The sequence below is a fragment of the Mus caroli genome, unplaced genomic scaffold (genome assembly GCF_978045245.1).
Source record: "Mus caroli unplaced genomic scaffold, Mus_caroli_1 scaffold_16, whole genome shotgun sequence".
Classification (NCBI taxonomy): Eukaryota; Metazoa; Chordata; class Mammalia; order Rodentia; family Muridae; genus Mus; species Mus caroli.
In genome coordinates, this window is record NW_028227271.1 from 20,925,695 (window position 1) to 20,942,155 (window position 16,461).

The window sequence follows — 16,461 nt, forward strand, 5'->3', positions numbered from 1 at the left end:
GGCTAGTCAGGGTCTTGAAAATAAAAATCATTCAATCAATCAATAAAAGGATAACCTCATTCAATGGACCTAAGCCCGGTGATAGAATGCTTGTTGCCTGGTATGAGAAAGACACGGGGCTTGAACTTCATGCTGCAGAAGAATTACTGCATTAACTGCCAGTCTTGTTCCGTGAGCATTGGATGTGCTTGCCTGGTGACTACACACAGTCAGGGCTGAGAGAGAAGGTAGCACAGCCCTCGGGAGCCTAGGAGCCCTAGACAGCTGCTCAGCCCTCTTCCTGGGGCCATGCTCTCCATGGAAACCACCAGGAGAATTAAAAAGTACGCCAGCGAGGGAGGCCCACACCCTGAGCGGGACAGGAGAGCTGCTTGTTTGTGAGCTCAGGACAGTGTGCCTGACTCAGCCTCGTCCAGTAGCAGGCTGTTCTCACAGCTCGTTCTTGCTGCATGTCTAAAGATGGATTGAGAACCCCAGGAGTGCTGTGTTGATGTCCTAAGTGACTTCAGTGTGGAAAGAAAATCAAGTCTGAAATCCAGGTGGGGCCAGGTCATGGTGGTTTAGAATCTGCACTTACATCTTAACCTCCTAGGGGTGTGGAATTTTCTGGAATGATCCCTTCTTCCAATAGTATGCTCAGGGCCCTGTACGGACGGACACTCTCCAGTGTTGTGTGTGAGGGGCTAGCCGCAGGTCGGCTGCAAGCTCTAGAGGGGAGTGAGGAGAGGAGGCAAACTCCCTGCTAAGCTCAGCTTTGTTTTCCTTCCAGCTGTGGCTGGACAGCTGTGCGGCTCCACCTGTGTCCCCTCCTCCAAAGGAGGAAGATTTTTTTGCTTCTCACGCCTCTCTGGAGGTAAGTTTGCCGCCTTGTTCTAAAGGTTTATTTTAAATTATGTGCATGTCTGTGTATGAGGGGCAGTGTGTGCATGTGGGTGTGGTACCCATGGAGTCCAAAAGAGGGCATCAGATCCCCAGGAGCTGGAGTTACAGGCAGTTGTGAGCAGCCCCACCTAGGTACTCTGCAAGAGCATTGCAAGCTCTCAGCCACTGAGCAGTCTCTCCAGCCCTGCTTCAACTAATTTTACAGTGCGTTTATTCTAAAAGTTATAACAAGTGTGCATTTGAGATGTTTCAGTAAGATACAGGCTAGGCTCAGGTTTGAGAGTCTAAGATGAACCCATGTGTATCTTGAGTCATTACTGTAGTGTGTGCAGACAGAAGACAGACTCTAGACAGAAGTACATCAGGACACACATGTCACCCAGCCTCCCCCCACCCCGACCCCGAGAATACAGAGACAGTGACAACCTAGCTCAGCAAGCACTTCCTGCACCTGGCCTTGCTTTCTAAAGACTTATGTGTTTCTGTGTCTGTGTGTGCATGTGTACAGTGTGTGCGTGCTTGGTGCCTGCAGAAGCCAGCAGAGGACATCACATCCCCTGGAGCTGGAGTTCCAAGGAGTCATGAGCTGCCTGGTGTGGGTGTTGGAACCAAACCTGAGCCCTCTGTAGGGGCAGCCAGTACTGCTAACCGCTGAGCCGTCTCTCTCCAGCCCCTGAGATGCTGGTTTCTAATTCCCGTCTTCTAGCAGAGGAGCCAGGACTACTTGTAGAAAACAGCCACTGAGGTTTCTGGGCCACATGTGCAGACCATCTAGAACTAGAAACTAGAAACTAGTTCTAGCTAGAACTAGGAAGTGAGGTGCAGTGAGAGAACGGGCCAGCTGTGTCCACAGGACTCAGGCAGTTCTCAGGGCCTCCCACTGGTCAGAGCTGGGAAGTCTGAACCACAGCCTCAGTGCTGGGTTACTACCCAGGAGGTCAGGTGACCTCTCTTGAGTACAGAGTGGATGGGGGCAGAGCAGGTCTTTCTCACAGATCCTAAAGTGTGTGGGGGAGTCCTTAGGAAGTGGAGCTCAGCTGGCAGGTCCCACAGGGGGTACTTCCCAAGACCAGAACGGAAGGGAACTGGCCCCCATTACCTTACCAGGGTCAGGGGACTGTCTCCAGTGTTGAGTCACATTGGCACAGGCAAAGAAAGAACCAGCAGGCGGCTACAAAGCACTGGACAGCACCCTTCAAAAGTTTCAAGGCCATGAGAAATGGTCGCAAGCTACAGGGGCAGGCGAGCTCCTCGCCCCAGAGTCCCCAGACCTTGAAGGGAGAAAGGTTGGAGCCCTGCAGAACCTTGCATGCCGAGGGGAGCTACATCTGTAACAGTTTCCCACTCTGACAGGTGTGCAAGGCATTTTAATGCTAGAGGAGGCTGGGTGCATAGAAATAATCTGTATGGACCAGTTTTCCATAAATTAAAATTATTCCAGCTGTGTGTGGTACTGCACACATTTAAGCCCAGCACTAAGGAAGCAAAAGCAAACAGAACTCTATAGACTTGGGGCAAGCGTAGTCTATAAAGTGAGTTTGAGGCTGGCTGGCCAGGGCTACATAGCAAGATCGTATCTCAAAACAACAACAATTCCAAGATTTATTCCCTAGAAGGGAGGAGCCTGGGAATGTAGTTCAGTTGGTCACGTGCTGGCTAGAACAAGCACGGGGACCTGGGTTCTATCCCCAACACTGTCATAAACTAGGTCTTGGTCATCTGTAATCACTAGCAGGTGAAAGGAGAAAAAGCAGATGTTCAGGGTCATCTTATACCACAGTACCGAGTTCTAGGCCAGTCTGGGCTTCATGAGACTGTCTCAAAACAAATAAAAAAGGGTGTGTGTGTGTGTGTATGTGTGAGTGTGTGTGTGTGTGTGTGAGTGAGTGTGTGTGTGTGTGTGTGAGTGAGTGTGTGTGTGTGTGTGTGTGTGTGTGTGTGTGTGTGAATATTGAGGTGGGGCTGAGGACAGATGCACATGCTCAGAAGGCCCCCTGCACTGCTAACGTCCTCCCACACCCATGCTGGTTTGCCTTAGTGGAGAGTCCTTGCTTTCAGGCCAGCTAATGGCTTCTCTCACCTGCTGCAGGTCAGTGGTGCTATGCAGGCATCTGCACAGCCAGAGTCAGCCTCTTCAACACCGTGGGGCTTGGAAACCACTCCAGAAAAACATGAAGGTAAGTCTGTGGAGCAACCCTAGAGCAATGTCCTGTGGTCTCCTGGCCAAGATGAAACTGCTGTAGTTACCATAGAAACCTGTTGTGTTAGCCCATGGACTCAGGAGGCTTTCTAGAAGGCTCCCACTAAGGTGTTAACTAGAGAAAAGGACAACTGGATTACTAGTTTCTGCTTTGACGATCTGGTACTGAAGTGTGGACGTTTATAACTGGAAAACAAGATTTCAGGATTCTTTTCCAAATCTAGTTGTTTTTGTTTGTTTGGTTGGTTGTTTTGTTGTTTTTGTTTTGTTTTGTTTTGTTTTACGCATTGTCTCCTTGTGTAGCCCTAACTGGCCTAGAACTCGCTATGTAGACCAGGCTGGCCATGAATTTGCAGAGCTCCATTTGCCTGTGCCTTAGCGATGCTGAGATTAAAGGCATTGCACCCCCATGCCTGGTAATATTTCAGTTTTAAGAGTAATAAATATTTCATAGTTAATAAGTCACATATACTTATTATATGTATTGTAGAACTGTATTTATCTATTGGTTTTTGAGGCAGAGTCTCACATAGCCCAGACTGTCAGGAAATTCACGAGGTTGCTGAGGAAAACTGGACTCCTGATCCTCCCCGCTCTGCCTCCTGAGTGCTTAGGTTACAGGTGTGCACTGCCACACCCGGCTGTGCATTTATTGTAAATATGTTGTCAATCACATATGCATTAGAAATGACCTAAGTGGTGTGCATAGCTGCCCCTTCTGTTTTAAAACTGAGTATCTTTTATAGGCCGAAATGTTTTAGTAAATTAACAATAAAATGTACTTTGACAGCCAAGCAGTGAACTTGGGATATGGGAAACAGGAAGGACACACGCTGGCTTGTGGAGGCTCAGTACCAGCTCTTGGCTTGGGGACACAGTTAGTGTCTGCAATGGCTTGAAGTCAGTGCTGTCTGTCATGGGAAGGGTGTTAGGAGAGAGCGGCTCCAGAGGCCTCAGCGCAGATCTCTGTTTCCTGGGAGAGCAGTGGACAGTCGGTGTCTGCTTTTCATTCATGGCTTACAACCTGTGGGTTTCTTTTTCGAATCCTGTGATTGAGCCACCTTGGAGGAAGGCAGGAGTCCACCTGGCATCTTCCCCGATTCCCATCATGCCTTCTTTCCTGGGGATGCAGCTCCAGGTGCTGCCATTGGCCACGCCCAGCACAGCTGTACTTCATCTCTGGCCTAGCACAGTACGCCCTGTTCTGCAGATAATGTGGGTTGCATGTGACATGTGTTCCCGTGGAGGGGAGTGTGTTGTCCATGTGCCCTTAGTAAAACAGTGCCTCACTGTAAACTGAGGCCAGAGTGGTGGCACATGTCTTCTGTCTCAGCACTGTGGTAAAGGCAGGAAGATCAGAGTTTAGTGCCATCCTTGGCTACGTAGGGAGTTCAAGGCTGGCCCAAGCTATATGAAACTCTGTCCAAAACAATTACAAAACAGGACAGTGAATGGTATTATTGAAAGAAAAAAAAAACCACCTGTCTCAAAAAACAAAACCAAGAACAAAGCAAAATATAAACCATGATATTAAAAAAAACCACTAAATTTCATTCTATAAAACCAATGTTTTAAAAATGCATTTGCATTTAGTAGCTCTCTCTCTTTCTCTCTCTCTCTCTCTCTCTCTCTCTCTCTCTCTCTCTCTCTCTCTCTCTCTCTCCCCGGACCCCTATAGCTCAGGTTTTCTCACGCATGCTCTATTGCTGAGGATGAGTGTGGACTTCTAGTGTCCTGCTTCCACCTCCTGGGGCTGCAGCTGCAGGAGGACACCAACACAGGGTTCTTACAGCACCTCTAAGTCAAATTGCTTATGACAAGGCTCATGGGGAGGGTGGTGACAGAGCCAGGGGTCTAGTTGGATAGGGGAATGACTGCCATGCTTTGCAGCATCTAACATGCTTAAAGCTGTTAGCATTGACTGTCTAATAGCAGAGATCTTTCAGATATGTCTCCCAGAGAGAGGTGGCGGTGTTTGATATGATACATGACCACTGCACACTGTACACATGTGTTGAAGTATTACAGTTTGTCTCATAAGTACATATTATTATGTCAACCTAAAAGAAAATATATTTTAAAAGTGAACATGGTGGCACACACCTTTAATCCTAGCATTCAGGAGGCAGAGGCAGGCATATCTATTGAGTTTGAGGCCAGCCTGGTTTACAGAGTAAGTTCTAGGACAGCGAGGGCTACACAGAGAAACCCTGGCTCAAAAAACAAACAAAAAAATAATAAGGTCCACATGGTGGCTCACACCTTTAATCCCAGCACCCTGAGCTCAGGCATCCTGGTTTCCCTGGTAACTATGTCTCACTGATGCTGAGGAGTGGGGTTGTAGCTCACTGAGCACCGGCTTGGCATGTGTACCATAAACAGCTGTCTGTAATGATGGACTAGACCATGGAGCTACACAGCACAGGGACCAACCTGGTAAGGTAGGAAACACAGAAGCCATGTGGAAGAGGATTTGCCAAGAGTGTTTTCTACATTAACATCAGCATTTCACACTTTCAGGTGGGCCAGGACAAGGGCCAAGCGTGGAAGGTCTGAACACCCCTGGGAAGGCTGCACCAGGTAATATGCTCAGGGCCCTGGGTCCATCTTTAATTCTGCATCTGTCTCAGTTCCTAAAGTGATCCAACTTCCTGACGGAACCCATTCCTGAGTTTTACCAGGCAAAGCTGCTTTTCCATGTAGCCACATCAAGGGAAAATAACTAAACCTTCTGGTTATTTTCATCACCTCAGAGTTGGGAAACAGATGCAGAAGGAGTCTAAAGCAGAGCAATGGAGTTCCCTGTGGGCATCCTCCCACCTGACTTCACACCTGGGCATCCTTCACACCTGACTTCACACCTGGGTATTCTTCACATCTGGGCATTCTTCACACCTGGGCATCCTTCACACCTGACTTCACACCTGGGCATCCTTCACACCTGACTTCACACCTGGGCATCCTTCACACCTGACTTCACACCTGGGCATTTTTCACATCTGGGCATTCTTCACACCTGGACATCCTTCACACCTGACTTCACACCTGGGCATTCGTCACACTTGACTTCACACCTGGGCATCCTTCACACCTGACTTCACACCTGGGCATTTTTCACATCTGGGCATTCTTCAACCTGGACATCCTTCACAGCTGACTTCACACCTGGCCATCCTTCACACCTGGCCATCCTTCACACCTGGCCATCCTTCACACCTGATTTCCCGAGCTAGTATATGCTCAGGGCTGCAGTGGGGAATATACATGCTTTTTCCCCAACCATAGAGGTGCGTGCCTCTGTGTGTGTGTGTGTTGTGTACACATGTGTATTGGAATAGAACCAGGGCTTCATGTATACTAAGCAAGAGCTCTACCGCTGAGCTCTACCCCACAGCCCAAAGTTTTATTCTTTCCAGGCCACTAAAACATAATTCTAAAACCAGGATGTATAACTGTCGACTGAAAATGATGCAGAAAGTGATAATTTAAAGAAACTCTACACAGTGTGTATTTCTGTGACATTTTACAAATGTTGATAAGAAGGTCTTAATGGAAAAGAGGTGGCTACTGAATGACAGGATGCTTCCCGTGTTTCAGAGGCTGATGGTAAGGTCTGTGCATTAGTCAGTAAGCACAGTGCAGCCCATGAGTTAGTGCCAAGCAGTGCTGGGCTGCGATTTTAAGGAGATGATTATACCTCAGTGGTTGAGCTCCTGCCTGTGCTGCAGCTGGCATTGATTGCCAGTGCCACAGAGCAGTGGTGGTGGTCATGACGATGAAGGGGTGAGGATATGATGGAGGAGGAGGAGGAAGATGAGGAGGAGATGGTGATGGTGGCGGTGGTAGTGTATGCAAGGGGTGCAGTAAAGAATGGCCATGAGTGCTCCACGGTTTGGTTAAGGAAAAGGTCTTATGAAGAAGAACAAGAGAACACCCGAGACATCTGGAAGAGTCCAGAACAGCGTGGAAAAGAAACAGACTGGACATGGCCAGAGCTATCTGCAAGAAAAGGGAGACTCATGCACAGGGGGAGAGCAAAAGGCAAGAAAGCTGGAGCCAGTCAGTGTATTGACCCTGGGGTGGGGATAATACAGACGCAGGAGTCAGAGGGGAGATGGGGTAGGGGCTCAGAAATGTCTAACAGGTACTTGAGGAACTGAGGGAGCCTGGAGGCCCCACCTGGGCTTTCATATGCAGACACAGGTATATGTCAGTGGATGGGCCATGTGTCCCTTCTGCCAGAAGTAAGGAAAATGACTCCTTTAGGCAGATGGGGGTTAGTTTTATGCTGGCTTTTATCTGACCTCCAAAAATCCTGTAGTCCCATTTGAGTTCCTTTATAGACATATGAACAGCCTGAGACCTTGAGACCTAACAGTGGTGGTGGTGGTGGTGGTGGTGGTGGTGGTGGTGGTGGTGGTGATGGTGATGGTGGTGATAATGGTGATGGAGGTGGTGGTTACAGAGATGATGAAGATGACAATAAGAATGTGTGACAATAATTTGGTGACAGAGCACTTGCCTAACATGCATAAGGCCCTGTGATCTAACCCTAGCAACAAAAACACACACAAAGAAAATCAGAACCATGAACATAGTCCAGCAGTCGTGTGCTTGCTTATTATATTAGTATTTCTTAGGCCCTGGGTTCATTCCCCAGCACCAAAATCTTTTTTTAAAGAAAGAATCAAAGACAAACAAGACACAGTTGTTACCTGGTCATTGGGGCATTGGAGTAGAAGAAAGGTTCTTGTCAGGAGTGGGACTTGTCACATCCTGGCACACACAGCACAGCCCTGGGAGCCCTACTGTCCACAGACACTGTAGTCACCTCGTCAACTTTGTAAGGCTGTATAGAGGAATGGAACTGTTCACATTGGGGGGCCAGGGAGCTGTGGTATTTAATCAGGGTAGGTGTGATCTGAGGATTGAAGCTGGTAGGGTGCCAGGCTATCACTGTCACCCCCTGGCAGTCTTCATCTGGGAGCAAATGACAGAGGTTGCCAGAAACTGTCACTGAACGTAGCTGGAACCACAGCTGGACAGAGCTTAGATGGCATGTGGTGTGACAGTGCTTCCTGTGGCCACACAGGGAGAGCAAATGGGGCTCAAGGTGGGAGTAGAAACCAAGAGGTCACAAGCAGCAGAAAAGGGATCCAAAGAAACCACAGGAACAGGGCCGGAGAGATGGCACAGTGGGGAAGAGCACTGACTGCTCTTGCAGAGGACCCGAGTTCAGTTCCCAGGCTGAGCGCTCACAACCATCTGTGAGCCTGCTCTCAGGCGGTCTGATGCCTCCCTCTGGCCCTTGTGAGTACCAAGCACACAGATGTACACAGGTTTGCATGCAGCCAGATGCCCCCTCTGCCAAGCAGTCCAGTAAGCATTAGAGGGCAGGACCCCAGGCCCAGGCCCCTTCTCACCTGGTGGCAGCCATGCTTGAAATTTTTGATGCATATAATTGAATAGGAGAGATTATTTCTTTTTTAAAAATATTGTATTGCATTTGATTTATCTGTGGAGGGGTACATATCATGGTATGTGTGGAAGTCAGAGGACAGCTTGCGGGAGCCCACCACATGGGTCCCTGGGATCAAAGTCAGGTGACCAGGCTTGGCAGCAAGCCCCTCTACTTGCTGAACCATCTCGCAGAAGAGCATTTTTAAACTGCTCGTGGAGAAGCAAGAAGCACCTCCCGGGAGCTCAGACTCCAGTGTAGTGCTGAGAAAAGAAGTCTGCTCTGACTCGGAGGGGGGGGTGCAGCATGGCTTACACCCCGACACTGCTGACAACGCCCCAGCCTGAGAACACGCAGACCTCAAACAAACAAGGCACATTTATACCACTTATTCCAGCAGGGAAGCCACTTAGGATCTCTACAGATCTGACTTGAATTTTTTTTTTTTTAGCAGAGGTTTCATCGATTATAAAAAAGAAGCCAAATCAAGCAAAAAAAGGAGTAAGTATCATGTTATATAAAAATACACCGGAGTTTAGCTCTCGAACTAAAAATGTACTTTCTCCTGTGTGTGTGTGTGTGTGTGTGTTTAAACTGGAGTAGATTCATTGTACATGGTACTGACTTTCATTAGCCAGAGTGGTGGTGGCGCGCACCTTTGATCCCTGTGCTTGGGAGTCAGAGAGAGCCAGGGCTACACAGTGAGTTGCTGTCTCAAAAAAAAATATTGAGAACATTACTTTCATTTATTTTGAGCCATATACAATTAATGGCTTTTTTGTTCAATGAGATGAGTTAAATTATACTTAGTATTTTCTAGAATGCATGTGTCATAGTCAAGGTTTCTATTGCCACAATGAAACACCATGACCAAAAAGAAAGGGTTTATTCAGCTTACACTTCCGTATTTCTGCTAGTATTGAAGGAAGTCAGGACAGGGACAAACACAGCAGGAACCCAGAGGCAGGAACTGATGAAGAGACCATGGAGGAGTGAGTGTGCTTACCAGCTTGCTTCCCCTGGCTTGCTCAGCCTGCTTTCTTATAGAATTCCAGGACTTCCAGGCCAGGGGTGGCCCCACCCAGAATGGGCTGGGCTCTCCCCTATTGATCAGTAATCGAGAAAATGCCTACCAGCTGGATCTCATGGAGGCATTTCCTCAACTGAGACTCTTTCCTCTCTGATGACTCTTAACTTGTGTCAAATTGACACAAAACCAGCCAATCCAGCATGTTTAACCTTGTTTTTCTCCTGCTTGTGACTCTGAAGGCTATTGGTGTGGTGAGCATCAGAGAGGGTGGATTCATGAATCATTTTCCATTAAGGCAGTGCTCTGCACTGTCATTCCTGGAGGCAGGGCTTGGGGAGGAGGCACCCCCACTTTCCCACACTGCCCCTCACCCACTCCAGCCACACCTCACTAGGTGATCCTGGCTAACTCCTTGAGTCAGTGACCTCCACGGGCCTCATTCTTTCTCCTCTGTACTGTGCTAAGGACACTGCCAGCCTCAAAGAGCAGAGAGGACTAAATGCTTGTCACAGGCCAGGCAGCTCACACAGACCTCAGAGTACATAGCTGCAGGTTCAGCTCTTAACTGCCCAAGGTAGAATCAAATCTTATTTATCTTTCAGCTTGGAGCCAAAAAAGGAAGCTTGGGAGCCCAGAAACTGACAAATACATCCTTCACTGAGATCGAAAAGCAAGCTCAGGCTGTGGATAAGAGGAAGGAGCAGGAAGACCTGGCCAGGGGTGCCCCAAAGGAGGAGTCTATGTGAGCGTCATTTGCTTTCTCTAACACACCTTAGCAGGGAGAGCTGTCTATGCTTTGACTTGGTTTGTTTTCCAAATACCTTGAATTTTTGGTGAGTGTGCTATACAGGGTGTAGTTTCATAAGAATTTGTGTCATACAGGCATGTGGGTTGGAAAGGAAAGGACTGGTGGCTCTGGGGAACAGCAGTGGTCCTTTGGGGAGCCATGGGTAGGAAGAGCAGATGGGACATAAGGTCAGGGAAATGCCACTTCTGACCCAGGAAGACAACTGTAACAGAAAAGACAGGCCAGTGCAGTGTTCCCCTCCGGAGCCACCCCAACAGTCAGGTACTGAGGTGGGGTGCAGAAAGGCAGACCAGAGGCTGATGTCCTCTGGCCATTAACTCTCTCTTGCTATTCTGGGGCCAAAAGCTGATTTCTTGAGGCAGTTAACTCCAGAGATCGCTGCGAGGGATCGAGAAGCAGAAACTTAGTTACTTGGGCTCTTTTCTCTTTGACTCATGGAAGAGCGCTGACCAGGCGAGAGGCCTGGAGTTCCTTAACTCTTAGTGAGCCAAAGAGAAAGAAAAGAAAGAGACCTAGCGAGATAGCTCAGCAGTTAGGAGCACTGACTGCTCTTCCAGAGGTCCTGAGTTCAATTCCCAGCCACTACGTGGTGACTCATAATCATCTGTAATGGGTGCCATCTTCTGGTGTGTTTGAAGACAGCTACAGTGTATTCACATACATTAAATGAATTATACTTAGCCAGGTGTGGTGGCACTCCGGAGGCAGAAGCAGGCAGATTTCTGAGTTCAAGGCCAGCCTGGTCTACAAAGTGAGTTCCAGGACAGCCACGGCTACACAGAGAAACCTTGTCTCAAAAACCAAAAAAAAGAAAGAAGAAAGAAAGAAAGAAAGAAAGAAAGAAAGAAAGAAAGAAAGAAAGAAAGAAAAGACAAAAGAAAGAAAGTGGGTAGGTAAGTCAGGCACACACACAGACACAGGCACACTGGATGAAGCAGGAAAAGGGCTACACTGCTAACTTTATTGTTGTCCTTAGTTTTTATACCTTCTCAAGATAAATGAGCACATGGTTTTCTAAGCACTTTTAAATTCCATAAGTTCATAGTAAGTTTAAAGCAATAGTTCGCCGGGCATGGTAGCGCACGCCTTTAATCCCAGCACTTGGGAGGCAGAGGCAGGTGGATTTCTGAGTTCGAGGCCAGCCTGGTCTAAAAGTGAGTTCCAGGACAGCCAGGGCTATACAGAGAAACCCTGTCTCGAGGAAAAAAAAAAAAAAAAAAAAAGCAATAGGTCATGTCATAGACCAATAAGGTTAGGGAGTTACAGCAGAATTTTTACATGTCTTTCCATTATGACTAGCACTTGACTGAACATTCCTTATTGTCTTGCTCCATAAGTTCATTATAAGTTTAAAGCAATAGCTTTTGTCACAAGTTAGCACAGTTTTGTCAAGAGACAAGTCATTTCGAAGTTTTTATTTTTTATTTTTTAGATTTATTTATTATATGTAAATACACTGTAGCTATCTTCAGACACCCAGAAGAGGGCATCAGATCACATTACAGATGGTTGTGAGCCACCACGTGGTTGCTGGGATTTGAACTCAGGACCTTCAGAAGAGCAGTCAGTGCTCTTAACCGCTGAGCCATCTCTCCAGCCCCATTTCGAAGTTTTATAGAGATAGACTAGTCAGTCTTTTATTTTCTGCCCTTGCACCTACAATAGATTACCCATTCCCAGTTTATGACCTTTAGTTACCAGATAGTGGCCTCGTTCCTAACCTAGGAGGAATGTTTTCCTTGACTGTAAATTTGTTCCAACCCTGTTTTCTCTCCCTAGTGAGATTAGCCCATGGCATATGAGGGTTTGCAGAGCTCTACTGGGAGCTTTTATTCTATAGGGGGCTTGAGATTACTTGTATCAATTCAGGAGTTCTATAAAATCATTATCAAGAATTATGTAAAAGTTGTTTATAACTACCTTGCAACCTTACCTTTGCCGGGCGTGGTGGCGCACGACTTTAATCCCAGCACTCAGGAGGCAGAGGCAGGCGGATTTCTGAGTTCGAGGCCAGCCTGGTCTACAGAGTGAGTTCCAGGACAGCCAAGGCTACACAGAGAAACCCTGTCTCAAAAAAAAAAAAATTATGAAATCATCAATTCATCTTCACAGCATTACTACATGAAACTACAGCTGCATGTTGATCTGTGGGAAATTTGCCCAACAGGGTGAGCTGATGCCCAGGCTATATAATTGTGGTAACAAAGGCATCTCAGCACTGAGAAGCAATCCTGGGGTGAAGTCTCTGAGGAAGCTGCATCTCAGAGCACACCCATTGCAGCCATGCAAAATGGTGGGCCATCTCCAGAAAACTCACTTGCTTGCCATAGCCTTTCCTAGATGGCTTTTGTCGCAACTCCTTTGGGAGTTTCATAGGGATCGCCTAAGATCATCATAAAATATAGATATTTACATTGCAATTCATAACAGTAGCAAAATTACAGTTATGAAGTAGCAACAAAAATAATTTTAAAGTTCGGGGTTCACCGTAACATGAAGAACTCTATGAAAGGTAGCAGCGTTGGGAAGGCTGAGAAGCACTGGGCAGTGGCGCAGTGTGCACCTAGCATGCAGAAGGGCTCACACAGAGACTGTCAGGGATGCTAGTAGAACACAAGTGATTGCAACATTGTTAGTAGCAATGAGAAGGCAATGAGGCGCAGGCAGTAACTCAGTTGGAGAGCATTACAGCATGAGCCCTGATGGCAGAGTAAAGGAGCCTCAACGTTGTCTCCTGGTGACTAAGGACCTGGTGGGTCCTCACAGTGCAATTTGATTGAGCTATGAAAATAATGAATACATGGCTGGAATTTGAAAGTTTATGCAAAGAAACCACACACAAAACTGCATAGTTTTGTTTCTCCCATAGTCTCCAAAACTGCATAGTTTTGATTCTCCCCACAGGAAACATCCATCAAGATTACAGAGGTAGAGGCTGAGGGGGCAGATGGTATTGCCAAAGCAGAGGGAAAGACAGCAAGGCATTGTGGGGCTTTTTTTGTTTGTTTGTTTACTTTTAAAAATTTATTTATTTGTATGTGCATACACACACACATACTTAGAGTCACTGCATGTGTGGAGGTCAAAGGACATGCAGGAGTAGATTTTCTGTCTATCATTTGGGACCCAGGGATCAACTCAGACTGTCATACTCAGCAACCTCTTCCCCTTTTGTCCAGGGAGCTGCGCTGGACCATCTTCTGTGCACTGTTTTTCTGTAAACTATCTCCCATGGAATCCTGTCTTTGTGTAGACTGTCTTCTGAAGAGTCTTGTTTCTGTGTAGACGGTCTTCCATGGTGTCTTGTTTCTGTGTAGACTGTCTTCTTTGGAGTCTTGTCTCTGTGTGGACTGTCTTCTGTAGAATCTTCTTTCTGTGAAGACTGTCTTTTATGGAGTCTTGTTTCTGTGTGGACTGTCTTCCCTGGAGTCTTGTTTCTATGTAGACGGTCTTCCCTGGAGTCTTGTTTCTGTGTAGACTGTCTTCCATGGAGTCTTGCTTGTGTGTAGACTGTCTTCCATGGAGTCCTCTTTCTGTGTATACTGTCTTCTGAAGAGTCTTGTTTCTGTGTAGACTGTTTTCCATAGAGTCTTGTTTCTTTGTGGACTGTCTTCCCTGGAATCCTGTTTCTGTGTAGGCTGTTTTCCATGGCGTCCTGTTTCTGTGTAGACTGTCTTCCATGGAGTCTTGCTTGTGTGTAGCCTGTCTTCCATGGAGTCCTGATTCTGTGTAGGCTGTTTTTCATGGCATCTTGTTTCTGTGTAGACTGTCTTCCATGGAGTCTTGCTTGTGTGTAGCCTGTCTTCCATGGAGTCCTGATTCTGTGTAGGCTGTTTTCCATGGCATCTTGTTTCTGTGTAGACTGTCTTCCATGGAGTCTTGTTTCTGTGTGGATTGTCTTCCCTGGAGTCTTGTTTCTGTATAGACTGTCTTCTGAAGAGTCTTGTTTCTGTATAGACTGTCTTCCATGGAGTCTCGTTTTTGTGTAGACTACCTTCCGTGAAGTCTTGTTTCTGTGTGGAATGTCTTTTGTGGAGTCCCGTTTTTGTGTGGACTGTCTTTTGTGGAGTCTTACTTCTGTGTGGACTCTTTTCCGTGGTGACTCATTTCTATATGGACTGTCTCCTGAAGAGTCTTCTCTCTGTGAGGACCACCTTCTGTGATGTTCTGGTTTTATGTGGACTGTCTTCTGTGATGTCCTGTGTCTGTGGGGACTGTCTTCTGTGATGTCCTGTGTTTGTGTGGGCTGTTTTCTGTGGTGTTCTGTTTGTGTGTGAACTAATTTTTGTGGTAATTGTTTCTGTGTAGGACATTTTCTGTGGACTCTTGTTTCTGTGTGGACTATCTTCTGTGGAGTCTTATTTCTGTGTAGACTAGTGTCTGTAGAGTCTTCTTTCTTTGTGAACTGTCTTCTGTTATGTTCTATTTTTGTGGGGACTGTCTTCTGTGGTGATTGTTTCTGTGTGGAGTATCTTCTATAGAGTCCTGGTTTCATGTGGACTGTCTTCCCTGGAGCTTTGTTTCTGTAGGGACTGTTTTCTGTGCTGTTTGTGTCAATGTAGATTGTCTCCTGTGATGTTCTGCTTCTGTGTAGACTGTCTTCCCTGGAGCTTTGTCTCTGTGAGGACTGTTTCCTGGGATGTTTTGTTTCTGTGTAGACTATCTTCCGAGGAGCCTTGTTTTTATATGGACTGTCTTTCATGGGGTCTTGTTTCTGTGAAGACTGTCTCCTGTGGAGTCTTGTTTCTATGTTAACTGTCTTCCAGGGAGTCTCATTTTTATGTGGACTGTCTTCTGTGATGTTCTGTTTCTGTGTGGACTGTCTTCTGTGGAGTCTTGTTTCTGTGTGGACTATCTTCTGTGGAGTCTTATTTCTGTGTGGACTAGTGTCTGTAGAGTCTTCTTTCTGTGTGGACCATCTTCTGTGATATCCTGTTTTTGTGTGGACTGTCTTCTGTGGTGATTGTTTCTGTGTGGAATATCTTCTATAGAGTCTTGGTTTTATGTAGATTGTCTTCTGTGGAGTCTTGTTTCTGAATAGACTGTCTTCTATGCTGCTTGTTTCTGTGTGGATTGACCCCTGTGATGTTCTGTTTCTGTGTGGACTGTCTTCACTGGAGTCTTGTTTCTGTGTGGACGGTCTCCTGTAAAATCGTATTTCTGTGTGTAGTGTCTTCCATGGAATCTTGCTTTTGTGTGGAATGTCTTCCATGGAATCTTGCTTTTGTGTGGACTGTCTTCCATGGAGCCTTGTTGGTGTGTGGAATGTCTCCTGTAAAGCCTTGTTTCTGTATGGAGTGTCTCCTGTGGAGTCTTCTTTCTGTGTGGACTGTCTTATATGATATTTTGGTTTTGTGTGGACTATCTTCTGTGGTGATTGTTTCTGTGTGGAGTATCTTCTATGGAGTCTTGGTTTTATGTAGACTGTCTTCTGCAGAGTCTTGTTTCTGTATGGACTGTCTTCTCCACTGCTTGTTTCTGTGTGGACTGTCTCCTGTGATATTTTGTTTCTGTGTGGAGTGTCCTCTGTGAAGTCTTGTTGCTCTGTGAACTGTCTTCTATGTTGCTTGTTTCTGTGTGGGCTGTCTCCTGTAATGTCCTGTTTCTGTGTGGGCTCTCTTCTGAAATGTCCTGTTTCTCTGTGGACTTTGTTTTGTGGTGATTGTTTCTGTGTGGAGTATCTTCTGTAAAGACTGTTTCTGTATGAACTGTCCTCCTTAGAGTCTTGGTTCTGTGTGGGCTGTCTTCTGTGGAGTCTTGGTTCTGTGTAGACCATCTTTGGCGATGTCCTGTTTCTGCGTGAACTATCTTCTGTGGTGCTTGTTTCTGTGTAGTCTGTCTCCTGTGATGTTTTGTTTCTGTGTGAACTGTTTTCTGTGGTATTCTGTGGACTGTCTTCAGTGGTGTCCTGTTTCTGTGTGGACTGTCTCCTGTGGAATCTTGTTTCTTTGTAGACTGTCTTCCATAGAGTCTTCTTTCTACATGGATTGTCTTCTGAGCGTCTCTTGTCTTCATGTGTTTTTTATCTGCTTTAGCTGGAATTGTAGTCTGCTGTATAATGAGGGAAATAAATAACCCTATTT

At 46.6% G+C, this 16,461-nt stretch overlaps 1 protein-coding gene across 6 annotated transcripts in view; it reads left to right on the forward strand.

Annotated features, from left to right (window-relative positions):
- Window positions 1-16,461, forward strand: part of Arfgap3 (ARF GTPase activating protein 3) — a 48,544-nt gene that overhangs the window by 16,341 nt on the left and 15,742 nt on the right. For 3 of the 6 annotated variants that reach the window (XM_029469989.2, XM_029469986.2, XM_021183534.3), the window contains exons 5-9: window positions 770-853; window positions 2,972-3,059; window positions 5,603-5,662; window positions 8,992-9,041; window positions 10,173-10,312. In XM_029469989.2, coding sequence (XP_029325849.1) covers window positions 770-853; window positions 2,972-3,059; window positions 5,603-5,662; window positions 8,992-9,041; window positions 10,173-10,312 — 422 coding nt within the window. The remainder of the gene's footprint in view (window positions 1-769; window positions 854-2,971; window positions 3,060-5,602; window positions 5,663-8,991; window positions 9,042-10,172; window positions 10,313-16,461) is intronic. The other 3 variants (XM_029469988.2, XM_021183537.3, XM_021183535.3) reach the window with 1 other exon arrangement.